Source organism: Syngnathus acus, chromosome 19 (assembly GCF_901709675.1).
Source record: "Syngnathus acus chromosome 19, fSynAcu1.2, whole genome shotgun sequence".
Lineage (NCBI taxonomy): Eukaryota > Metazoa > Chordata > Actinopteri > Syngnathiformes > Syngnathidae > Syngnathus > Syngnathus acus.
The window spans coordinates 7,911,671-7,938,586 of NC_051103.1; the positions used below are offsets into that span (position 1 = coordinate 7,911,671).

Here is a 26,916-nt window from a genome sequence, read left to right on the forward strand (position 1 = left end):
AGGATTAAAACTCCCCAAACAGCAGCCTGTGGCTTGGATGGATGCTTTTTACCTAATATCTTACACCTTTGTAGCAGTTATTTGTGGTCTGCATAGTTCGCTTTTTTTTTTTTCTCAAACCAAGAAATCATTTTATCTGGGAGAGTGCGAGCCAGAGGTGTCAAACCCAAAACCCTGCCATAGCCAAGCACCTGTGGCTAAAACCAAATTGTGGCAGGCAGGGATTTCTCATTTCTGGACCTTGGCGCCTTTTGTTTACAAACACTATGAAAAGGTCAGTTGGACTGCAATTGGAAGGTCAATAGTTTGCCACTTCAATCTGTATTATAGTTGTTCTACTTAGATTGTCCTCCATGTATCATCTGCTCCACCCTCTTCACACCTCCATGTCTGTCTCTGAATACATGATTAAAGCACTCCAAGTTCTGGATGAAAAAGAAACGGAACAGTGTGTCAGTCTCTATTGTATTTATTTATTTATTTATTTATTATTATAGTCTACATTTACAGTTTTGTTTTGTATCATCATGCAATGTGGCTAAGAGTAGATACACAAGCAACAAAAAGGCATTTTCTTGTTTGGTGTATAAAAATCTTTGGAACTAGAAAAATAATGAGGATAAACTGGATAGAGACAAATGACGTGCTGATTTCCAGGATTTTCAATTTCACCAAGAGTGACGGAAGCTAAAGACAAGTAACATTGATGTATCTATGTAGCAAGAGGAAGTGAATTGACTTTCAATTAATGTGCAAATTTATGTGCTGAAGAAGAAGAAAAAAAACCCACAAGAATTTCACAATTTCTCATACCGCCAGTCTAATCTATTCAGTATTAATGATTTGGAATGCACTTGATTAATGAAGCATACTGTGAGTCTTCTCTATGAATCATTTGCAATACGGTCGTTTTATGAAAAGCTTTTTGAGACCCCAGAATATAATTCAAAACAAATCTAATTGGCATCGTCAATTGAAACGTGACCCTGTTGTAGCACCGCACCGCTACTAAAGCTAGATCTGTAAAAGCAAAGCAACTCCAGCCAAGGTCCATTTGGAGGCTTTTTCTTTGGTCTTCAGGTTAAACGTCCACACGTATGTAGGCCCTCTTTGACGGGTCTTGTAAACCGGACACTGGTACATGTTCTTGTTCTCCTGTTTGTCCACGGGGATGGCCCTGATGAAGATGACTGGCATAACGGGAGTGAGCTCTTTCAGGCGGGCATCCGCAATCAAGCCGGTCTGACAGAGACAGGTGACAAGAGGATGACCCCAGATTGGCATGTGTCAAAGTACATTCATTTGTGTCCAGTGCAGCTTGTTATTTCTATATTTTTCTTTCGGCATTTCAATGTTGGCTTCATCCTGTTTGACACCAGACTAATGGGACACTCAGAGCACACAACATTGTCATAATCTTGAAGTGTGTTTGAAAGTCAACAGTGTTTGAGACAAAGTCAGAATGCCCTGCCTCAAAAACACTCACTGAAACAGGGAGGTCTGTTTTGCTAATTAATCCTCCTACATTTAGTGGCTGACAAACTCAAGTTTCACCATGCATGCATAGAGGATTGCAGGCAGGGCTGTGTATAAATCCCCATGACTTTGGTTAAGTCCAAGGACAAAAGCCTTAATTGAATCTGGAAACGATGCACAACTTTAAGCAAGCATGGCCGACCATAACATACCTCACTCAAATTTTTTCTTTTAGGAGGGGGGCCGTGTAAAAATATGCAACAACCATTTGGCTTTATTATTATTTCTTTTTTTATCATTCATCTGTGTACAATCATTTGATTTGTTATCGTGTCATCGGTTGTCATCTCCATGATGTCAGACAAAATGTTTATTACCATGTTCGAATAAAGCGGAGCTACTTATCCATCTCTATAACGATAAATTCATCCTGTGTGCGGCTAGATTTTGGATTGACCAAGAAAGAATACAATTTACCTCAGCGGAATTCAAATCAGATTTACTTAGATTCAGTATCTAGCAGTATCTTTTTTAATGCATGATACCCCTTTGAATAAGAGGTGAACTTCATAAATATAGATCAGTAGGCTTATCATAAATCTTTGACTTTTATTGCTACACTGTCTTGTAGGAGTAGCGCTTACTCTCCTATTCCTCGACTGGCCTTTGGAGACGCGTATAAGGAGGGCACGGGAGTGGATGAGAAGTGACGAGAGCAGCAACAAGAAGCTACTGGAGTCATCGAACTGAGAGTCTATTTGCCTCCGCCTCTAACTTTAATGAAGAAAAAAGGAACCACTCAACTAAGGGGAGATCTAAATGTTCAAGTGCACACTCTGCACATTCCCCAATTAACAAGTCTACAGGGATGCAGCTTGAAAGCCAAGCAACATATTCTCTATACTAGAGGTAGCATGCTTAGATAGACAGAGCCCAGAGAAGCAGAGTAATGCAAGTGGGATGCAAAGCAGAAAATTCAGACGCAAATGGTATGCTGAAATCCTTACGGGAATAAATATCCAACTTCATTTACCGAGTAAGTGTAGGGTGCATCGAAAGGTAAATTCAACATATGGCCACCAGCTAGTCGGCATACGCTGCAATCTCATGAGCAATAAAATAATCAATAGACCCCTTAGCCCTTAAGATCTTAATTATTAATCTTGCAAAAGACATTATTGACAATTCTATGCTCTTAATTGAATGGAGCCTGTTTTGGAGAGGGCCGCGAATCTATATTGTTTCCATTATGAGTTGTGGCAGATGTCAAAATACTTCACTCGTGAAGCAAAATCAATAAACAACTTAAGCTGTACCTGTGTGTCCCAGCGGGCACCTTCCATGTATAGTCCATGGACATAAGCACCTTCCCGAGGTGGCGCCGTTACGTCCTCACGGTTCTTCTTGGTAACATCACATTGAAGACTCATGCTGTCCAAAGGCCACTCGTTCCTGTCATCCAAACGTGGGATCACTTTCAAACAAGTCAAGAATCCAAGCTGCCATACCGATAAAGCCCTACTTGCGAGCCATGGCTTGCATGATGGCGGTGAGGAAGGACTGCGGGTTGAAAAAGCCAGTCAGCCACACTGCGCAAGGTAGGACAAAGTCACTTGTCCAGATGTCCAGTTCCTTGATCCGGGCCAGCAGGTCAGTGAACCACAGAGTCAGGCCATACATGGAGGGGTAAGCACGCTTGCTCCAAGTCTCTGGTACCATGTCCAGAAAAATAGCATTCTGCAGGTTCTCCATGTCACTGGTCATGGTTAGTTCCCCCTAAATAATCATTAAAAGACAGCAATCAATTTTTGGGCTATTGGTTTTCCAGCTTTAATATGCTGATCACACAAAGTACATCAAAATCCTATGAGGTCTATCAGACCTTCCTACAATTTTGGCTCTAATATAATGGAGTTCATTTTGTGCGAGGGGATGACGAAAACGATTCAAAATGATTTTTCAACGACACATTACAGCATGTTAAGGGGGGGGGGGGTATGTGTACTCATGCAGGCAGGCATAATGAGAGAATCTATGTGACAACGTTGGTGTCCTTCATCCACTGATGCCGGAACTGTTGTTTCGCTGACACCCACAAGCGTCAGTCACAAAATGCTTTACGAGGATGATAAGCCTTGGGGTATTTATCTATGTCAAAGCACAAGCATGAAAGTTGAATAATAATCATATGAACACAATGAACTGGCACACCATTGTACTCGTCCCTGTTTATTTTAGTGTAAAGGCAAAATATGATTCCATTTGCTGGTACAATAGACACCGTGGCCTTTAAATCGCTGAGCCGATTTATTGGTGGTGCTAATGTTGAGAGATCCTCATAACTCCTGACAAACGGTTTTACACAGTTTTCTTCCTTTTTTCATTTGGTTGTTCATATATGACTCAATAAAACTTGACACACGGTTCCCGCATGTTGTGCCTTTTTATCATTTTTAAAGCTAGGTCGAAGTCAGTCTTATTAAGAGTGAATCTTACTAATAATTTAGGCAAAAAAACTTAGCTGGGATAGAATCATAGCTGTTCATGATTCTTATTGCATAGCATAATATTTATTATTCAACATAGCACCTTGTCATAGAAAAATGCAACTCAAAGGGCTTTACAGTTTGAAATAAAATCAAAATCGATAAAAGTGGACAACAAAAAGATCTGTTAATCTTCCAAGAACACCGTGGACCAAAGTAAGGACAGCGTCTCTCGGGGAGTGTGTCGACACCAGAGCCAAGCACCACTCCCAAGCAGACCAAGAGACGATCAATAATTAATGTCTGCCTGCATTTTAATGATCTCACCTTGAGTCCCAGACTGAGCTCATTGAGGGAACGTCTGATTTCTTGGGTGAGAAGATTCATGCGTTCACACTCTTGCACCGCCACAACCTGGTAGGGAGTCCTCTCCTCGGCTTTTCCGAGCAGCTCGCCCATGTTAAATTCCTCAGGGAGTTTCTCAATAAGGTCATCCAGCACTGTACGTACCTTGAAATAAATGAACAATAGTAAATATATCTGATATTTCTTTCTCAAGAAATAGTTCTTTTTAATTAAATTCATAAAAGACTATTGCTGTATGAATCCAGCACTAACAATGACTGAGGAACTGCTTTGTTATAAATAAACATGTCCATAAATATTTATGAGCATTTTTTTTTTTTTTTGCAATGACAGCTTCTTTCTATCAATAACAGCCTAATCCCTTAAGAAAAATCAATGCTCATGTAATATTTTTGTCTGATGTCTGTCTGTGTCAACATTTTTCCAAGGCAACTGGACAAGTCATCTTATCCATGCATTTTTCAAGTTCAAATATCTGATCATAATTTGGCAGGTACTGAGCTGGCTGAATACAAAGTGGGTGTTAATATGCAAGTAGAATGTTTTCTCAGCTAAAAAGTTGACACATTTGAAATGGTTCACATTTGGGAAAATCCACTCATGAATAATACAAAAATGACAGACAACCATATCATTATTTAGTACGGTCATTGAAACATTGTTTTAAATTAAAAAGAAAAAAATCAGAGTACCTTAATGGTATTAATGGTACAAGAAGAGCACAATACTTCACACCCTACTGCTTTTCAGGGCAAATAAATCTGACATCAGAGCAACACTGAAGCAAAAAGGAGACCAGAGAACAACCCCTTCCATTTAAACAAAGAAAAAAAAAACATGGGGAAAGTCAGCTCAAGCAGCAGTTGGCTGCACTTTCTTCCCCCTCAGAATGCAGTAGCTCCACAAAGTGTCACCTGTTGTCATCTTGCATTTAACAGCAGGTCCAACTTTCCAGAATCTAGCATGAACTTCACATTTGTGGAGAAGCATGCTTTATACAGGAGCTCAAGGTGACAGCTTGACTCTTCAAATCACAATCATTACCGTGTTTACATGCTATGTTTTTATTTCCTTAAGCCTTCCATACCAGAGGTGCGGATTAAGCGTATTATGTTTGAATTTTGCACCAAACAATAATTGAACAAAATGGCAGTTAAAGCTAAAAAAAAAATCCCGATAAACATTCACATTTTCCACTAAAGTGGGACAATATTATGATTTGTGTTTTCTTTTGACAGTTCAGCACCGGACAGTGCTAATAATCATATTTGACCTTTTCCTCCCGTGTCATTCCTCCCCCTTCACTGACACCTCCATCCCTGGGCTGCATCTCCAGTACAGTATGGAAAAGCTTTTCCGACGTTTGTGTCAGGAAGCCAATCTCGGCGTTGGGATGAAGGCCATACAGATAGGGCGACTCGGCTGGTAGGGTCTCGTCAATATACTGGAGGACAATAAAATCCATGTTAGAGTTGAGCAGATAATTCCAGACTCTTATTTCCTAGTATAAATTTTCCTTTTTTTTCTAAAGTTTTTTTTCTTAAACAGTATATAGTAACACTAATTCACGCAAACTTTTACATAGATCATACTTTTCATTTGACTCAGGTGTTTGATTTGAACTATTGCTGACAAAGGAGGAATAGAAACAAATAAAATGTCTGAAAATTCAAACACTTGACAAGCTGCAAGGGGGGGAAAAAAGAGATTTTCCATCTGCTGCTCCATGATGATCAATATACTTTTTGTTGGACATGACATTAAAGAAAAACTAAAATGCTCAGGTTTGTAATCATATTCTTTTGAAATGGGGGTCTTTGACTTTGTTGTCATATTGCTTGATCTACTTTTTTGCTGATTGCATAGACGTGTTTATTTCTAAAATGAAAAGAAAAGTGCTGACTCACTCCTTTCCTGTCCTACGACGTCTCTTTCAAATATATAACTCAAGAAGCTAGCTCCAGATGGCTGTGTGGCAGTGGACGGGCCTGTCAGATGTATCATAAATAAATTGTATTTTTATAGAGTCTTTATTGTGTGCAGCAGCAGTTGACACAATGACCTGGCTCTATTCTGACTTGACCCTGTCATTTAAGGTTCACGCTCACAGATATACAACATCATATAACAGTCGAGGTGAGGTAGGCTGAGGTGAGGCAGTAACTTTACGAAGCTTGCAGCTGTCACAATTTGTTTCTGAAGTGATCTGAGAGAAAAAAAAAAGGGTTTGGCCTAATAACTGTGTTCGCGAGGCTGTGGTTGCCATGAAGGCAGCTCAAAGTTAATGTAGTATTTTAGAAAATGTTATTATAGAGAAGTCATTAAATAACTGGCACTCATTCCAACTCTATAAAGAAAAAAAAAAACCCTCCTGAATTCCACAGATAAAAATGTTTGAGTGACACTGCAAGAAAGTTATTACTTTTAATATTAGTTGTATTAAATATGTTTGTAGTGGGGTAGAACTGCAGTTTTTTTTTTTAATTCATCCTCATATGTGTGGGAAACAACTGATATATTCAATAAAAATCATTCTAGTCAAACTATTGATTAGTACAGCGCTGCAGTAAATTGCTGTTACTATAATATATTTGTATGTATCATTGCTATATTCCAACTCAAATTTAGTTCATGCCTTCCTACGAACAAAAGGGACTCTACTACTTCTGTTGAGTTCTGGAACCCATCTGGGAGTTTTATTGCTATTGATTTAGCACTCTCATTTGGAAATGGAGCTGATTAGCAATTCAGTTTGAGCAATTTCCAGCCATCGACGGTGTGTTGGAGGAAACTCTTGGTCATGCATCTTCTCGTATAGAAACAGCCGCAAAATCCAGTGGTACAATTAACTTTTTTATGTAATCAGTCATGTCTTGCGAACAATTTGGGTGGAAATAAAAGAGCTCAATAAAAGTGTTTGCTCAACCTGGTGATAGCTGTTGTAGTCCATGTTTCCAGGCAAAGGGAAACCCGGTGCTAAAAAGAACTCTCCTTCCATCATCTGAGGCTGAATAAACTCCTCGAGGTAGGTCCCACATAGATGGCGGTCCCAATCATCTGTGATGTGACCTCCATACATGATCTCTCCAAAGAGGTAGCGTAAATCATCATAGGGCACCTAGGAATCAGGCAAACACTAGGGTAAAGCTTTCCCCCCCCAAAACTTACAAATGGTTTATGTTCCGACAGAGCACACCTTGGGATTAGCCTCCAGGTAGTTGAAAAGGACATTGATTGAGATTGTGAGGTCTCCTGTGTTAAAAGGATATGATCTGTTCCAGCCTTGAGGACCAAACTTCCTCCTCTCTGCAACTACAGCATGGAAGTAGCAGAGTGCAAAGAGAATACTTTTGAACTCGTTCTCCCGTGCGCACATTTCCAGCGTGTCCTGCAAAAAATGCAAAAAAAGTTTGTTTAAACCAGCATAAAATTGGAATTTCAATTGCAAATTCTAATTTCAAAAAAAGATATAATATACATAATAAAAATATATAAATAGGAAAATATATATAAATAATACATGAAACACATCTGGATTTTATTTCATTTGAAATACAGGCAATATTTATTGAATAGCAAATTGAGGAAAATCAACCAAATGCAATTTGGAGGAAAACAGTCACAGTTAACACATCAGATATCACAACATATTCATCTTGATGAGGTAAAACAAATCTTGTAAGCAAGACCACCGGTCAGATTCGTTTGTCCTGTCACCAGCCGAGTTTTTTGGATGTGTAGACGGCCAAAAGCATGACAATTACCTTTTAATTGTCACAACTTGTCAGGCGCTTCAAGCCTCTACCAGTGTCCCGAGACCATTATTCTCGACAGGCAAATAAAAAACAGGAATGGCAATGTAATCTCTAGTGGGAAGTGACTGTTAAATAAGCAACCCAATAAAACCTATGGAACCAAAGATGCTGGATTCGAAACATTCCACCAGTATGTCACGGATAGTGTGACGACGAGGGCCACTGAAGTATCGCCCTGGGGAGCTGACTCCCACGATGCCCATGCTTGCCCACAACTCCATTGCATAGTGACTATGGCAAACACACACCTTCTGGAGCTTTAATTAACCTTCTGCACAATACTCCCTTTGCGGAAAGAGATGCAAAGCCTTGCTTTTCATCACCTGAGTAGTCAAGCAAAACAACAAGCGGTCAGATAATCAAGAAAGACATTTGCACACACATACTACATGCAAATGGTATAAAGAAAAAAAAAGACAATTGGTAAATTAGGAAAAAAATCTCAATACAGCACACTGAGCACTATGAGGGATACGTGTGCCAGGAAATGTCTGGTCACAAACAAAAAAAACAAAAGTGGGAAAGTGACTTTGCTTGCTTTTAATGCTCACATGTGCCACACTCGCTCGCATCTGTCCTTCCTCCATGGCTATGAACTGTTTCAGGTTGAGTGAACGGGCCATCTGCTCAAGGCTTCATTTTGGCAAATTGGCATCTTGAGGACAAAACTGGAATGGAAACTAGCATATGTTGCGTCACCTACCACTCAACAAACACGGAAATACGCTTCGAGAGACCGCGTATGACCTAAATATTACAAATACTCACAAATAGACCTAATCAAAGGTTGTGCTCATATTTCTTTGCTATATCCACTTGCAACCGAGTAGCTGAGCTATTTTAAGGGCCAAAATAAGGAATAATTGACCATGGCCTGAAAGTATTGCCATGAAATTCAGGGGCTCTTCAATGGGCAGGGGACGGGGTCATGAAAGCAATTACAGAAGAGGCGAGTAAGGTGGTCAACTCTAAACCACGCCATTGATATAGCTATTATTGCACTCTTGTCTATCTCCTTTTGTCCCTTTCCCCTCTTTCTTCATCTGAACCCAGCTGGCTAAGTCAAATGTCGCCCCCCTCATAGTCTGGGTTTTGTTGGCTGTTTAGAGGGAATTTGTGGTTTTCCTGGTTCTTGACCTGCACTGGATGATGTGAATCTTTGAGAATAATACAAATAATACATGAAAAACCACTATAAGGTTTTACCTGATTGAAGTTGTCCAGAGCCTTATGCAAGTTTGCATGCATGCCCGTTGGTGGCTCATTGGTTATCTTGATGGAGTTCTCCAGGATGCCTTGTGGAATGATGTGGCCCTCAGGGCTGGAAGAAGGCTCAGCACTGACAAAAACCCTCAAGTTCGCATGGCTCCCCTCAGCTTGCTGCTCTAGAAGTTTTTCCAGAGTACCCAGCCAGCGAGCCACCAAATGGATATTCTACAGAAAAAAAATAAAGAAGGAATGAGACAAAAATGTGATCTGGCTAAAACAAAGACACAGACTAACTTATTAAGGGTCTCGGTTGTGAAAGCACCCATGTAATTCCTAATTGTAATGACAACTAGCAAAAAAGGAGAAATTCATTTTGGTACACTCCCCCCCATCTTTTTGACTTTGAAGTGGCACTAAATTAAATGGTACACAGCACTTGAAAGCAATTTTCAAGATGCTGACATTAAGCAAGCGTTCTCGCTTGATACTTCAGCTTGACTTTTCTGCAAATTCATCTTGCGAGTACAGCCCGGGCAGCGGAGCTGACTTGTACGATCACACAAGCTTGGATGAGCTCAATTTTCCATCTCAACTGTCTTGACACTTGCAGGACATCCCGTGAATGATAAGCAGTCAGCCGTGCCCCCCCCCCCAGTACCCACCTCCCAACACATTTAACCATGCAGCACTGCCCATTCCCTAAATCTAATTACAGCACTAATAACTCCAGTCATTAATTCTTAAGCCTCTTTACTTTCTCATTTCCATTTGCTCTTCATATTTAATCTTCCTTATGATGGCTGAAGTTAGCCTTTTTTCCGAGCGAGGGGACACGACAGAAAGGAATGTCTGATTTTTGGGGAGACATTGAACAAAAGGGGGGCTAGCGTAAAGAGAGAAAAGTCGAGTCGGGTCAGGGCCAATCGCTGAAGGAGACAAAGCGATGAGTACATTTTTCTCTTGGTACTCTAGAGAAGAATAAATAGAAGTCGAAATTCAAGCACTTTTTCATCAGGCTTGAGCACAAGCCCTTCTTCTCGCCATGTAAATAGTCAGGCAATAAAGACGTCCACAGAAGAAGTGCGAGAGGGCCTTCCAATTTGTAACAGTAATGAAACCATTTATCCTCTGGCTACAGAGTATGGAAGTGAAGAAAGACAGATGCACTTGTGAGTAACAAACAAACAAGACAAAAAGAGCAGCTTTCAAATCAAGTCGCAGAGAGGTTTTCTTCTTACCCCTGCATCAAACCGTCATCTACTATTTCGATGAATCTTTAAATCCCATCAGCAGCCACAGCTGGCAAAACTCGTTTGATACATTTCTATCCAATACAACCCGAGGGAACGCAAAATGGAGGTTCCAGCGAGCGAAGAGCATACAAAGGCAAACGCCGATGTTATGCAGGCCAAGGAGCAATGCTATGGATAACTGCACAGCTGAGCTCCAGCACTGAAGATGCAGCCCTGCGGGGTCACAACCGTTGGATATGGGCAGGACAAACTGGATTGTGGACCCAGTGCAAGAGCTGTCACAATGACTGGCAGCGTAGTGGAGATTCAATTATGTGAACAAATTTAGAAAACACAGCACCTCACATTTCATTTCAAGTTCAAATTGTTAGAGCACAGTGAAGTAAGTGGTGCCCAAGTCCAGAGATGGGAATTCCACACTGCTGACAAATGACAGAAATAGTATAAATTGCCCACATCTGCCTTGCAGTCAAAAGTTCTTGGTTTGAGACCTTTGGAATCAGGTGCGTTGCAACAGGGAGACACCATGTAGGAGAGCGCCCTTTGAGGACCAGAGTTGCTTTCCCTATTTTAAATGCACCACTGCTCATGACCATGACGACCAGGTGCAAAGCTAGTGGGTGGCCATTTAAATGTAAGGCCCAGATGTTTGTGAGCACAACTCTTTGTGGCAGCTCACAAAAACCACTTGGGTATCTTATTTGAATGCTTGGTCAGATTACAATTTCTTTTTCTTGTCTCCAACTCTTTGGGCTACTGCTTGCTAATGCGGTGGCTTTAGCAATAAATTTAGGCCACTTGATTCCCACTTGTGTAGGATATTCAGGTTCAATCTACTGGACTGATTGCCTCCCCATCACGCCAACTACCCATGAGGTTGCTTCTGCAGTATAAATGTTGAAGGGTAACCGGCCAATGACCCAGCACTGCCCTGATGGACTTGGTGATGGATGTATCATCTAATTGGAAGTGGAGAATCCAAATCATGGTGGGAAGCCAAATACAGTATGTGGGGGAAAATAATATCAGAACTGGTAAAATAAGTGAGATAATGACACCCCCAATGTTTTCTCTCTCTCTCTCTGCTACTTGCCAGTGACATGGATCCAGCTCTCAGCGGGCAGACAGATAGTTGATGATAAAGCGAGTGGGTGGTTTGTTGCCAAGGGGACAATCCTTTTTAAGCCTATTGATCTTAATTCTTATGCAAAGGTAATTAAAACAACTGCTTCTCTGTGTTATCCTTTTCGAGTGGAGAGTTGGGGCATACCATTCTTTTCTTCTTATCTAACATTGGTGCATGTAAATACAGTATTAAAAGAAAAATAGGGGGGGAGGGGGGTTTGCGGTTTTTATCCGTCGATATTTCCCACTAGAATTCCAGCAAGGTTTCCACTTAAAATGCAAACGTGAGCCTTATCCTCCTGATAAGAGGTGAACCGTGGCTATAGATATTGCGCTATTGAATGCCACGGCTCTTCCAGGAAGACAATTCCCGTAGAGAATTTCATTCATTTTTTGAAGCTGGGACAAATTTATGTGTTGCATAGATGATACTGGTCAAGCCTATTTTAATGACTGGCTTAGTTTGTGTTAGTGCTAGTGTGAGAACCATGGTCTAAATTGACATATTACGAATATAAGATGGTTATACTGGACCTGTAATATGACCCAATGGCCATTTTTAGCAGCCAAATGAAGAACTTGTTCAGCCATGGCGTCCTGACCTTGACCAAGAGATACATTATGGAAGTTCTTGTTGTCAAATGTAAAACCAAGCTTCTTTCCTGAAAGAAAGAAAGAAAGAAAGAAAGAAAGAAAGAAAGAAAGAAAGAAAGAAAGAAAGAAAGAAAGAAAGAAATAGCAACATGGTAATTGGTATCCAACAACTTCAGAGCGTAATAAAAAGTAGTACGTTTGAAAAAGAAAAAAACAACATCTCGAGGTTCACTTTTGGTGAAAGGTTCAACCTCTGTGTTGACAATAACCACACCGACATGGCAATGAAATTGATCTTCCAATCTAATTCCCAGTAAGACATTAAACACTTTAATTTAAGCGGAAAGTAAATGGCTTTTTACCTGTGTCGTTGGGATTGAACAAGACAATTAGTTTTGTGGCTTACAACGTCGACCTAGCAGCAGACAGATAGTGAGCTTCCTAAGAATAGTCGCCCCCCTACTGAGCTCAAAATCATTTCATCAGCGCCAGTATATTCAAAATGGAAACGGAAATGATTAAAGTTGCCAGTAGTTGTGATAAAAACATCTTCTGGTGGCATCCTCTTTCCATCGCAATGATATAACGTTCAGCTTTGATCCACTCAGCATGAGGCTTCTGATATTCAATTAGCACATCTCTTCTCTTACAGACAAGGTCCTGGAGAAATCATTCCTGTTATCATATTAAGAAAGGATTTAACAAGAGGTTCAAGGTCTGTTTGCTTCATCTCGAGCTGATCCAATCTGAAATGGATTTGTTTGTTTAACACTGGCTTTGAAGATGTATCAAACCAAGAGAGTCCAATCGAATAGATGGCCCTTAGATCAACATGTTCAATTAGTGTCATGTAAACATATCAATTGCTCTCTTGGGATGATTATTGTGCATTGTGAATGCTCCATGGCATTCAATATTTGGCAGCCAACTCAGTGAGACTTTTAGGTCATCAGTACAATATGTTGGCCAAAAATGGCTATAAAGCTCATCCACATTATCCGCAACTGTAAAGTAAGTCGGAAGCAACTGGCATTTACTTTCTGTTGGCCCTATTTCAGCAGTGGTGTGGTCTCATAAATATGTGACCTTTTGTAAAATCCCTTCAATCTACCCATGGTGGCTTACATAAAAGAAGGCAGAAGTGATGGAACAACTGCTGTTATCGCTAATCTATTGGATTTGCAATCAGAGTAGCAAGTAGGTATGCCTGCACTTCACTTCAATGGTCTGTTTCACACACAAAAAAAAAAGAAAATCGCACATTTTCCACAATATGAAGAAATGACAGCTGTGTTCACAGTATGTATGCTCTGATAACGCCCCACATGCTGTGAGAAGGAATTTTACGGCTTATTAAAGATAAAACAGCCAGAGCGTTACCGTGTTTCTCCACATCCTTCAAAGGATCAACTCCGGGAGAGAGGATGAAGAACATGGGCGTTGTCGGACCTGTCTCTTCAAAGGACACTGCAAAGTCCAGAGATCTGCCAATCACATATTTGCCCCCGAGTTTCTCCTCCACAAAGTCTCTGTGAGGAGAAGGAACTATGTTATCAGCGCTACTCTTTGGTACATTTGACAGATAAGCCCAAACGATTCCAGTTTCGACCGATGGACAGATATTTAAAATTTCAACATTGCAATATTTTTGCAAACATTGCAAATTATGATTATTAAATAAATATCATATATAGTATTAAATAACATACAAAAGACCTTCAAGTACCTCTGGAAATTATTATGATTATATTTTTGTTTTCTCTGGCTGGCATAAAAAAAATGAAAACACTATATATAGCTTTAACCACAATGTAAGATTATTTTGACAAGCTTGTACGGTTCCAAAATGTCTTCCCGTCAGGACCTGCATTCATTTTTATGAGGCTATGACACTGGTGGTAGCAAAGTCATAAAGTCAAACCCAACATCCCAAAGATTCTCAATAAGGTTGGCTCCGGACTTGTGGTGCTAATTCATGTGTGAAAATGATGTCTCATGCCTCCTGAACCACTTGTTCGCAATTTGAGTTTAATGAATCATGGTATTGCCATCTTGGAAAACATCCATAGAACGGAGGGAGAAAAACTCCATTCATTTTCAAACATGGCTATTGAATACATTCAAGACGCTAGATAGTAGAATGTAATCATTATCATCTTATGAAATTCTTCTCCCTATTTGCTTGGTTCAAGCCATCTCGGATTTTATTTGTATTATTTTGGCATGGCAGAGCACAATTAGGGTGGACAAGGCCAGAAATTACATTAGTCAGTTAATTTGTGAGTCTTTCTTTTATTTAATGAGTTCTACATGATATAAATTTTCCCAACACAGCTGACTTTCATTTTACATTAGCAATTCTATAATGCAATTTTAATAGGGTGGCGCATTTAGACCAACTCTTAATAACCTTGTATAATTTATTTCTAATCGTAATTCCATCTGTTAGGTGGCTATGATGACCCATGTCAGTGTCAGAGAGTCAAAACAGGTTATGGTAACATTACTTGGACTGGAAGTACTCATTATGACTGGGGCAAATGTTAGCGAACATTCGTCCATTTCTAGATGATAGTGCTGAAAAGCAATCTTGAGAAATTGTTAGCCTGTCAAAAACAATGATATGCTATCTTCTTCAAACGTTGGAGTTAATGTATTTGTGGCTTCACAACATGCATTGATTAAGACTTCAAGAAGTGCTGCTGAAGCTATTTTGGTGCAAAAGACAAATGGCTTGGTGGTATACTATAAATGCAAACTTTGAGGCAAAGTTCAATCTGATCAACCTTTAGCATTTAAATAAACATTGGAGGTCTGTAAAGAGCATCACAGATCAGAGAGCAAAGGCAAAGTGATCATTGAACCTCTCTCACCTTACAGCATACGTCATGCGGTCAGGCCTCAGTGCCCTCATTATGCACAGTCTCTGGAGAGAACTTTTATTCTTCCACTCTTGTGGGAATTTTTCCTTTTCTGGACACTCAGACTCGACAAACTTCTTCCAGCGTTTGGCCGAGCCTTCGATGTCTCGGTCGAGATTCCTGAACTCGTCCATTAGACACAGCGACTGCGAAGAAAAATGTCAAACACGTCAGACCATTTTATAAGATGGTGTGTGTGTTTGACAAACTTGTCAGAGTCCAGCAGATTCATTAGGAAAATGTCATTCTATGTGGAAAGTGGTCAAAATATGCCTCTGGAGATTTGAACCTCTCTATGTGCTATTCTATCCCGATTCCAATCAAATTGATTCGTTTAATAAAATGTTATAATATTGATGTACATCAGGAAAGGCAATTGAAAAGCTTTAAAGGTTCACAAGGGATTGCTAATATCGTCAAGAGCACTGAACAATCAAAGTACCGAGTTCAAGAGAGAATTCCATCACTTGGTCTTTGGGCATTCACATGAGGCTGAGTGCAGTTGAGGAAAGCTGTCTCCAAAGCCCGTAAGTGGAGTTCAGCTTAAGATAAAATCCATAGAGTCGTGATTGAAAAATTCATTCGTGTGAAAGGCTAAAGAGTCGCATGCTGTCATTACGTTTGCTTTGCTGCTAAACAAATGTGACAAGATGGGCAAAAGAGTAGAGGGTTGCTCTTTAGGGCTAAATTAACAAAAAGATGCTCTTTAAAGAGACTTTGGGGAAATTAGGTTTGTTCTTGTGTCATTCAATGTGAAATGATCATCGAGAGTGACACAGGGATACAAAGATGAATCACCAGCTGTCAAAACACTCATTCAAATGATATGAAGAAAACACTCCATTGATGTCCCCATACGCATACGGAATTGGTAGGAATGCAAAAGGACGTTGCCATGTATTCAAATATAAACCCCAATTTTCATGTAGTTGAGAAGTAACAGAATAAAATGATTTGCAAATCGTTATCAAGCTGTACAAGGCTCAAAATGAAAGGTTTGGCATCACAGTTTAAAAGTCTGTACATTAAATGCTCTCAAATTTCATTTCTATTTTTTTAAACTCAATAAAAACAATTGTTCAGCTGTGGACTAGTGAGAAAAAAATGTATCTGCCTATGTGAGGTGGGAGCCTGTTTACATGAGATGCATTCTGAAAGCATGCAGTGTGGCAAAAACTGCAAAGAGGAAGTGACTGAACGGAAATGAGATTCCGAGCCTAGGAGATAGAAATAGTAGCATATAGGATATACATTCCAAAAAACTTGGATGCTTTGTAACTTGCATCTATCTTATGGTACCTTGATTCCTCCCCAAGAGTGATTGGAAAGAAACTCCACTGGTGATGTTTCCGCAGGTTGGACAGGGTATTTTAGAAGGAAATCCAACTCGGCAGGGTTGATTTCTTTGTTCATTAATAGAATCTGCAGAAAGGAAAAACAAAATGTTACACAGTAGCACATGCTGCCCATTGATTTCGCTCCATTTGTAGTTGAAAGCAAACTTTTCTTACCTGGAAGGCGAGCTGAGCAATGTACGTGAGTTTGTCACACTCAAACAGGCCTCTGGTAGTGTACTGGAAGACTGAAGACGTGATGCTGTCAATTAAGTTGGACACCCGCTGCTTTAGATCATCGTCGGGTTCAGCCTTCACAACTGCCTTCTGAAAGACCACGCTAAATGCCTGCAAAGGCAGAGGAACAGCTACAGTCAACTTTGAAACACTTCCTAATTCAGTTTTAACTACTACATGTAATACCATTCAATTAAAAGCAGCCATTTACCTTAGAGACAAAAACTATTTTTAATGAGGATTCGTGGCTGTTTGAATGATTCTGTACTGTATTTAATGCAAGGACCTTTGCAAAGGTGGGAGCCATTTTCTTTTGACGCGAGGGAAAACTTCACTTCAAACCGCCCCAAACTGCTGACGTCTGGTATTTACTGCGAAAATCCGTTTCTGATCCCTGAACTTCACACTTATTTCCAACAATTAACTGAAACTGCACTGCCCAACCCATCCCAAAGTGTTTCCTCCCTTACAAGTTGTCAACACTCCAAGTGTGTTTTTTTATTTGATTATGTTTGAAAATAAACGGTGGGGTGAGAATTGAGGGTGATTGCAAACCATATCTCAGACTGCCTCCTCTTAGAGCTTGCTGGCTGACAATATGAAAGACGTTAAGCTCTACATAACCACATTAGGGAGCCACAAACACAATAAAACAGGGCAAAGAGCATAAAACATGGTGAGCAAATGGAAGGAGCAGGGAAGTGGGTGTTAAGAAGGATCTCGCAGAAGGGCCCTTGAGGGGGGTAGGAACATGGCCGGCCGCTCAATAGACGGGCTACCTTGAGAGAGAACTGGTACATGGGGTGGATTTTATTGAGGTCGTTCATTATGAAGTATAATAACGAAGCCCGTGCCGCTGCAGGTCTGTAGTGCTCCCGAGCCTCATTGATTTTGGCTTCTGTCACCTTAGATTCTTTTACCTACAGTCAAACAAAATCACAGCCATAAACAAAAGCATTCATCAACTCAGAGAGGAATTTAACACACGTTCACGGAAGCTTTTCCAATTTCACGCTTTTGGACCAAATGATCTTATCGAGTGACAATTAGTGTGACATTTGTTTTCAACACAAAGAAAGCTTTGGGATACAAGAAATAAATCTCATGCTCAGCAAAAACAATGACATCATGCAACTTGACTTACAAGGTCTGAAAATGTATCTGGACTTTTTTTTGGCCCAGTAGAAGACCTAAATAGTTAACTTGAAGTCCAATAATGAGCCCTACAGGGAATCCTAGTGCAGCTTTCATATTACATTGTTGTGACGCCAGTAGCCCTGCACAAATTCTTGTTTTATTAATTTCTCTCACGCGAACATTAAATGTATTCAACAAGCTCGCCTTGTGCTCTAAGTGCAATCAATTATATACTGTAGGTAATTACATCATCAATATTTTCTCTCTCATTCTGTCTATCTCAGGGGAAAGTAGAGATGTATTCTGAACATGGGAAAAGATTGGATTAAACAAATGTTCGATTTTAAACATCACTTTGCTTTGATTAGAAAACTATAATAAAGAAATCAAATAATAAATAAAACATAAAATAAATAAAACAATAAGAATACTTTTTCCACAATATCTGCAGCAGTGCGTTTTGTTGTCTCCAGGTTTTCCACAAGCTCAGTGTCACCCAGGAAATTCCCGGAAGCTGAGGACAAGCGAGAGAGCAGGTTATCCTCCAGTGTCTTCAGCGTGATCTTGAAACCATTTTGCTGTTTTGTCAGGTTGGACTAAAAAGAAACAAACACATAAAACAACACTTAATGAAGTGCACCATGATTGAAAGAATATTTTTTGTTATATGTCCAATATTATTGGATGCGGTTGCAGGTGTTGAAGGTTCAAGTCGATATATGACATGAATACTAAAAGGCATGTCAAAGGCAGAACTAATCTATTTTCTATTCACTGCTGGCCAGATGCAAGAAGGGAACGGCTCAGAGCCAGATAAGCCAGCCTCCCGTTGGATGCTGATATCAAACGTCTGCCAACCTCTGCAACCTAAACCTTGGTGTGTCAATTCCAGCAAGAAAAAAAAGGAAGTAAGCAGATTAGGTTGACTGCATACACATATTTATTTAAATGAGCCTATAGCAGCAGAGCGTCATTACGCATTTAATTAATATGCATATAAAAAAAATGAACATTTGGCCGGTCATGATTTTACTCCATACTATATAGCCACATTTTTTTGGTCTGTAAGTGAAAACAATTTAAAGTGAGGACTTTCCAAAGTTAGGAGTTTGGAGAACAAAGTCAATAGCAAAGGGTAACTTTCTTTATTGCTTCTTCGCCCTTCATTATCGTGTGTTGCAGCTTCCGCTTGATAATGACTGTCTTATTTAACTTTTCCTTCAATATTTAACATAATGGTAATGACAGAGCGGGAGGTTCAGCTATATTCATTTGTTTCGACTGGCACGGCACCTCTGCCTGAATTGGAAACACACCATTTTTCAGAATGACTACTGTCGCTGAATGTACCATGGTGGAGTTTTGTTTTGACTTGTGTAGCACTTCAGATTGTCAAGCCTCCATAGTGACCCACTTTCACCTGGATCATTAAAGAGCTGCTCCTACGGCTCTACTGTGGCATAATAGTAACGCCAAAGACATTCATTACCTATCTTAAATCGCAGCAGGTGAGCTGTGAGTTTTGCAAATCATGCTGCTTAATTGCTCTCTTTATGGCAGCATTTCCTACTGTGGTGATTAAAGTTATTTTGCAGCGCTGTTGGAACTCATTTCGCTTTTGTTATTCCTCAAAAGTTAGCCTTTTGACACAAGCGCATGCGATTTGTGGCCTTTTAACGGCGGACCTGAATAAGCTGGACAAAATGGCTTTGAACAGAGGACATTTTACCGGAGGATGTGTGAGTCAACAGTGACCTTCTATTGCCCACACTCATGTGCGCCTCAGGGGAAAATGCAACCCACTCCCAAAATATTCCCAAAAAGATCCAATTACAAGACTGCATCTAGCGATTAGCTGTCCTCTGGCACTCGTAATTACTCCCTGCTAGGCAAAATATAAACAATTAACCAGTCAGCAGAACACCCTAATTAGGACTTAACTATTTTGTAGGCAAATCGATCATCTTTTCAGCAAATGAACAACCCTGTTAAGGTCATTTGGGATGTGGAGGATTTAAATTGTCATTAACCAACATGAGCTTGATTCAAGAGCAGAACACCACATATGCAGAGAAAGGAAGTAGTAATTGTGGCAAAAGGTTGAGCCCCCCTGAGGACCCTCCAAAAAGCCAAGTTGACATTTTAAGCTCCTTAGCCCATCTTTGATGGGGTTAAATGTGAGCTTATATGGCTCAACAGCAACAAAACCTCACTAAGGGTATAATGGGGCTAAGTCCTTCAAATGGGTACACCCAATTTGTACTTCACGATCAAATGATTATTATATCAGTCCACGTTGTATACACACAATGGCATTTCATTCTTTGTTTTCATAAAGGTTACTCCCCTCCCTCCGGGCTGAAACCCTTCTCAAATTTCATTGTTAATTAAAATGATGAGTGAGATCTTTTTTTTGTTGCCTTCCCTTTCCAGTTAAATGCTAATTAAACAAACTTGGTTAATTAACATCTCCCTTTTTCCATTTGATTTTTGCTTTTGGGTGTTAAGTGTTGAGCACACCAACACGTCCACACAAAATGTGTATGCTTCGACTTATTAAAAATGCTGATTTATCCATGGATGAAAAGCCTTGGGTCAGAATATAGCAAAACATACAGCGACTCCAAAAATAATAAAGTATTGCTTAAAGTGGAAGTCAAGTCCGAATGTTTTTTCTCAATATGTACTAAATAGACTCTTCTGATTTAAGAACACCTGATTTGTTTGACTTTCAGTTAAAAAGTCTATCCGACCCATTACTCGACTTCCACATTGACTTTTGATCCCTCCGACAATTCAAGCACAAACATCGCAAGCAAAGACAAGAGATATCGCACTTGTCAGTGGAACCTTGGAAGTGCTTCAGCGATTTGTCTAATTGCTGTGCTACTGTAGCTCCAGCAGCCAGCCAGCCAGCCAGCCAGCCAGCCAAACACTCTGACATAAAAAGAGCAGATTTGCCGATGAGACATGCAAGCGTGAGGGAGGCATCATTAGGTGCGAGAGCTTTGATCAAGTGAATTCTCACTTAATCACTTGCGTTTACATTCAATCCATGGAATATGCTGTCGACATGGTGACGATGTTCTGCTCATTAATCCTCCAAAAGTACAGCAGCAGTGACAGCTTAAAGGTACAGCTGGTTATCAACTAAGTGGAAGCGCAGTGTTATCCTCCCTCGCTGTAAAAGGCCGCATAATAAGGGCCGTCACTTACATCGACGGGAACATACACCTTTAATTATTCAGTTTGAAGAAGTACACCCAAATGTCTGGTTATAAAACATAGATGTGACGTGAATGCTACAAATGATTTCATTTTAATATCGGGTGACATGATTGTATTACTTTTTTTAATGGATCACTTTAGTGAGCCTCGTTGTTTGGGTGGTGTCGTTTTCATCTGCAGGTTTGCCGATTTGGTAGACAATGAAGCGAAGGGCGAGGTACGCTGTCACCACCCCCACAACGGCGCAGCCCTTCTTCTCTCAGTCTGTGCTACACCGAATTCATGTTGAAAAACTACATAGCATGCTACTGGGAAACCTCAAGGGACAATTTGGACGTCAATGATCTAAATGATGGATCGACATCAATACCGTCATTGTAAATGACTGTAAACCCAAATAATTGACACTCCAGATTTTGATGTATTCATACACTTCAAAACTTTGTTTTAAAAGTTTTGCAGCACTAAATTAATTAGCTCGGCTCGCATTTGAACAACCATGAAAAAAAAATCACAATCAACAAGCATCGGTCGGCGAAGCGAGAGACTCGTGTCCCAATAATGATCATAGAAGTGCTTTGTGAGCTACTAATCAAAGGCACCATCTGAAAGTTGAACAATCAAAGCGACTGGACCTGTAGCTTCTTGTGATGCTTGATACGATTGTTGATGAATGAGTTTAAAGTTGGGTAATGATGCGCACGAGTTCTACGTCTGCTTTGAAGAGGACCTTGGAGCCAAATGTTACTTTTCATCGCCACAAATCATACAGTATGATGACAGAGTGGAGCCACTTTTGAACATTTTCAGTTCTCTGATAGCTCCTGGAGACTGTGACAGGTAGCACTTTCATGTCTAAGCACTCTTAGGTGGATGTGACATTTTTCATATTTGTGCTGGGTTGTAAACACCACTTTGCAGTTGGACGGTTTGATCAGACAGTGTTTTTCGGCAAGCTCGCTCACCTTCAGCTCCTCTAGATCAGGTCTCTCCATGCTAACCACAGCTGCCAACAGCTGCTCCTCCAAGCCATCTCTTGTCACTGTGAAATTGATCAAAGTGCACTGAGCTTGCAGCTCGGGTTGATAATGAGGGCTGGCAAGTTTGGTGTGCAGAATGAGGCGGAAGCTCGGGTTGTACTCGCACTCCCTGTCGCCAATCTTTATATACCTGTTTCAAAAAAGTGACCTGTGGTAAATTCAAGCTTGTGAAATGTGACTCATATCAAGTCCTTTTAAGATGTCCTTGGCATTTAAACAATAGTAACAGTCGATGTTTTACAGCCCAGTAGATGAAAAAACAATGACCCTTAGCCAGGCAGTAAAAGAAAAATGCACGTCCTTTTTGTAATACCCTGATGTTACTACTCATCTTGAGATTTTCACTGTCAAAACTAAAAGCTAACGGGCTGGGATGTGAAGTCCAAATACAACAATTCACAGCTCGTTTTCTTACCTGCCCTTCTTAATGGTTTCTCTCCCCAGTAGCGCTCCAAGAACAGGATCCAAGTTTTCTTCCAAATTTTCTATCAGGACAGCATCGCCCTGTGCCAGTGCTCTCTCTATGACATCCAAGTACCTTTCAAAATAAATGAAGTTAAAACACAAAACGACATTCCCTCATTTCAGTGGCCAGGAACTTACCCTCTCTGTCCAATGCGGATGACATGCAAACGTTCACCGTATTTGGTTTTAATCCACTTGATTCCCTGCAGCTGAGGGTCCACCATGAGGGGCCATCGCTGACAGGACGTAAGAATGGTGGCATTCTCAGTGGACATCCTGTCTGCAGGTAGTCCTTCATTCTGCCACGTGGCAATGTCAGCATCATCCGTGAGCATGGTTAATGGGTCCAATCCAGGTGTTACTGGGATGGGAACCTTTAAAGCAAATATTAGAAAGAGTGTGACCTTGTGCATTGTTGTCAAAAGTGGGATGGTTAGCCATCAAGCTATCAATGGCTTGGCTCTTAGGGAAGGTGACCTCTGAGCAATAGACCTGGAGGTGGATGATTGAAATTGTGCACTTGAGTGGGAGATGGAGCCACTTGGGAAAGGGGAGCAACACTATTTATGTAACCTGGCTATTTTTGTATGATCTTCAGTAAACGATTGCTTAAAGCCAAGAATTTGAAAAAACTTTTTTTTCTTATAGAATACAAGGATATTGAGCAATCGCTACCCACCGTCATCTGACTAAGGTAAGGCCTCCAGGTTTCAGCCATTAGTTGTAACCTGTAGCCTTTGGTGAAATAGCCCAGGTAGGAGATGAAAGCGGTGATGAGGAGGACATCCCCACACAGAGTTCTTTCCTGCTTTCGGAAACTTTCAATCGCGTCTGCCCAGCGAACATTCTCTGACGCCAGCCCTCCCACCTGCAATACAAGATACATTGTGACAATATTCCCAAAGGGTTTGAGTGTGATTTCTGATATAAATTAATCTGTGGTCTCGAGCACACAAGGAAGAGAGGAAAAAATATCCTCACAAACAAGTTTGCCACCTTCAGGTCCACTTTTAATAGGCTGTTATATCCTTTACTGCCTCTCTGCTCATGTAACAACACCTTTACTCTTTACTGCGGCAGTGATGCCATTCCCCTCCAGGGATCAACAATATTCAACTTAATATCTTAGCTTTTCCAAACTTAAGTGACGCTGCCCTTGGGCGTCACACTAACTTCTCCAGCATACATCACAGAAACACTGCACACTTCAGCATGTTGGCAACATTTGCATTGATATTTACCACTGACTGGCAAGACAAGAAAAAAAAAAAAAGTCTCCTATTATTGCAGCTGTCAGGCATTCTGCTCCCAAATAATAATTTAGATTAACAGCGTAAACAGTCCTCTTGTTTGTTTGTTTGTTTCGGTCCAGTCAGCAGAATTACATATTATGCATATGTGAGATACCAAACATATGGATTTGCATTTGAGAAGGAGACAGCGTGCGTGCGTGTGTACTATCTTGTTTGTATGCATAAGGATTAATTCACATTTGTGTAGGAATGGCCTGACACATTGTATATAGAAAATGGGGGATGAGGAAAGAGCAGAAAATGAGCCAAAAAACGGTTGTACAGTATAGGCTACACAGCAAACTGATGAATAACTAGTTTGGAAATCAGATACGAGTAAAACATCTTTATTTCTTTTTAAAAGTGAAGACAATTTGCAATTTTAATAATGACACAAAAGTCCATTTGTCTTGATGGGCCAAATATAATTACACTACGGGCCAGAGTTTGACACCCCTGATTTAAACAAATGTGAAGTGATACTGTAAACGACACAATTATTCAGAATCTTAAATCAAATCGTAACGGCTCTCCAAGTAGCAAACTATTCTGCTCAGTGAAAATGGAACTGCACTATATATCGGGCTGCCACTTTCCTCACATTCGCACCGACTAACTGATTGGATCAATTTGCATCCTTATTGTGCAGAGCTACGCCGGACCAATGCATGGAGCAAAAGGGATATGCTCACCAGGCGGTTTGCCAAGGAAATAGTGTGGGCAGTCGATTCTGCTTCCTGTTGGCACTTGAGTTTGGCTGCAGTTGCTTTCTCAAACTTGGCCGTAAGCTTGGCCAGGTTCTCATTAAGGTGCTGGTACACACACACACAAAGAACACTCATTGTCATGTATTAGTACAGCATAGACATACAGAGACAAATAGTCTGTATGTGACACAAAGTAGGAAGCGAGTGAAAAGTTGGGTAAAATTCATCACTCTGTCCGCAATGGATTTATTTGTCACGTTGAGGCAATTAGCACAAGGACAAACAGGATTATTCGGTGTAGGCACACTGCTTCAGGAGATTAGTTTGTGGATTGCTTATTCCCTCTGTACTCTCTTTTTAGCCCAAATGATCTGACAGGGGTGGGGGGGGGGCTGAGAAATGACAAACAGAAGTCACGCTGGATCTTATTAACAATCGTCACTGCAAACTCTGCAGGATTTGACGCAAGCTGCAGATAGTGCCGCAGCATCCATCCCAGGCCGCTCAGAGCGTCACGCTCTGCTGGGGCTCGTCAGCCGGCCCGGCCGGCCGGGTGCTGAATGTCAAGCGCCGCTGAGAAACAATTATTTACAGCTGCTATTATCAATAGGGGTTTTAGGCTGATGGATTGAGTTTTGATTAATGAACAGTAAAAGCCTAAATAGCACTTGCCCAAGCTTTGTATTGATGAAATGCTGGGAAGTATATAATTAGCGGCTGAGCTCATGTGTCAACTGTCACTCAAAGCGTGAGCAAATAATTCAGGCCCTGAAATTGTTTCTTTGCTTTATTGCCTCAGGTTGTTTTTGTTTCATTTCTGTGGAATCAAATTCTTATTATTTCATAGATCCACAGGGTTCATCCTCATTCATGTATCTAGTCGAATATTTATGCATGTTTGCTCGACTGAGCGGCTATAAAAAAAGTGAAATCATCTGTAAGCCATTCAGGCTCTTTGGATTTCTGCTATTAAAATCTTGATTTGATTTCTTATTTGTGTCAGGTGTCTTACATTGATCTTGTTTTTGATGGTGGCGAGCTTCCCTTGTGCAGCAGCTAGTTCGGCGTTGGCTTTACTCAAAGCCTGCCGCTTGGGCTCTACTTCGCAGTATACTTTGTAGAATTTGACTATGTTCAAAACCCAGGAGCAAAGGCCTGCTGCTGCGTTTGACTTTGAGGCAATCAGTTCTGGCTGGAACTCTGGATCCTGAAAGGTTTCAAGACATACACACTTATTAAACACTTTGATCAGAGGCTTGATTTACTCTATCGACCTACATATAGCATTATTAGGACTGTAAACACAAAACTTTGAGACTAGTTTAGCCCAAAATACTCACCTGCAAATAAGGCTGAATCGCATTCAGACAAGTCTCCGGGATGCTTTCCTTTTTGAAACGTATGAGAGAATCCAGGAATGTATCCACTTTGGCCATCATCACCTTAGCGGCCTTCCAACTCCGATCCTTTGGGACTTTGCCGCCGGGCGACATTAAAACCATGACGGCCGCTGTGACATTGGTAACTGCTGCCACTGGAGAGCCAAATGACTTTAACTCTGTCAGGTTGTTCTAAAGTGGGTGGGGGGGGGAAAAATAGATGGAATCATTGTATAATTAAGGAGCCATGAATTGTCTGACTGGTCTACTTGGGGGAAATAAGGAAAAAGTAAAGAAGGGGATTAACCTGCAATGACTTTGAGAAGACAACAGAGAATTCAAATTAGGACATTTTACAGAGCTTGGGAGAGCAGTGATTGAACTGTCTGTTCTGGTTGTTTGAACAGAGCCAACCTTCTAAATGTAAAGGGTGTTTTTAAAAATCCCACAGGCGCCACATAAACCTATATGGCTTTCAGGGGGATGAACTCAAATGCCAGCATAGAGAACACAAAGATAACATTCAATAGTCTTTCATCTCAACTGGAAGACTCGTGAGCAACAGTAATTGTCATTTCCCGTGTGCAGAGTCAAATCAAAATCAATGGGACCATTTGAAATTCTAAAGAAGGGTGACATACTTTGTTGAGAGTGTTGAGTGCATCCTGTGCAGCGACGAGAGCTGGTTCAGCCTTGGCCAAGTCCTCTTCACAGTCTTTTTGTTTGCCACGGACCAAAACAGCCATGGCCGCCACTTTTTTCTCTTCATCGTCAGCCACCGCTTTCTCCTTGGACACTTTCTCAGTTTCGACTCCAACCACCTGAGGACCAACACATTGCATGAGCCGGGCA

General features: G+C 40.7%; 1 protein-coding gene across 1 annotated transcript in view; it reads right to left on the reverse strand.

Moving 5' to 3' along the window:
* Positions 1 to 451: 451 nt before the first annotated feature.
* dnah9 (dynein, axonemal, heavy chain 9) overlaps positions 452 to 26,916 on the reverse strand; it is a 65,741-nt gene continuing 39,276 nt past the window's right edge. Inside the window, exons 56-78 of the mRNA XM_037278558.1 lie at positions 26,706 to 26,885; positions 26,026 to 26,256; positions 25,698 to 25,892; positions 24,671 to 24,790; positions 23,366 to 23,554; positions 22,825 to 23,060; positions 22,637 to 22,759; positions 22,147 to 22,351; positions 18,385 to 18,549; positions 17,596 to 17,736; positions 16,757 to 16,927; positions 16,545 to 16,667; positions 15,198 to 15,391; positions 13,705 to 13,853; positions 12,265 to 12,392; positions 9,350 to 9,577; positions 7,525 to 7,716; positions 7,255 to 7,446; positions 5,602 to 5,772; positions 4,290 to 4,472; positions 2,999 to 3,252; positions 2,793 to 2,928; positions 452 to 1,242 (exon numbers count right to left, since the gene is read on the reverse strand). Coding sequence (XP_037134453.1) covers positions 1,015 to 1,242; positions 2,793 to 2,928; positions 2,999 to 3,252; positions 4,290 to 4,472; positions 5,602 to 5,772; positions 7,255 to 7,446; positions 7,525 to 7,716; positions 9,350 to 9,577; positions 12,265 to 12,392; positions 13,705 to 13,853; positions 15,198 to 15,391; positions 16,545 to 16,667; positions 16,757 to 16,927; positions 17,596 to 17,736; positions 18,385 to 18,549; positions 22,147 to 22,351; positions 22,637 to 22,759; positions 22,825 to 23,060; positions 23,366 to 23,554; positions 24,671 to 24,790; positions 25,698 to 25,892; positions 26,026 to 26,256; positions 26,706 to 26,885 — 4,134 coding nt within the window. The 3' untranslated portion in view covers positions 452 to 1,014. The remainder of the gene's footprint in view (positions 1,243 to 2,792; positions 2,929 to 2,998; positions 3,253 to 4,289; positions 4,473 to 5,601; positions 5,773 to 7,254; positions 7,447 to 7,524; positions 7,717 to 9,349; positions 9,578 to 12,264; positions 12,393 to 13,704; positions 13,854 to 15,197; positions 15,392 to 16,544; positions 16,668 to 16,756; positions 16,928 to 17,595; positions 17,737 to 18,384; positions 18,550 to 22,146; positions 22,352 to 22,636; positions 22,760 to 22,824; positions 23,061 to 23,365; positions 23,555 to 24,670; positions 24,791 to 25,697; positions 25,893 to 26,025; positions 26,257 to 26,705; positions 26,886 to 26,916) is intronic.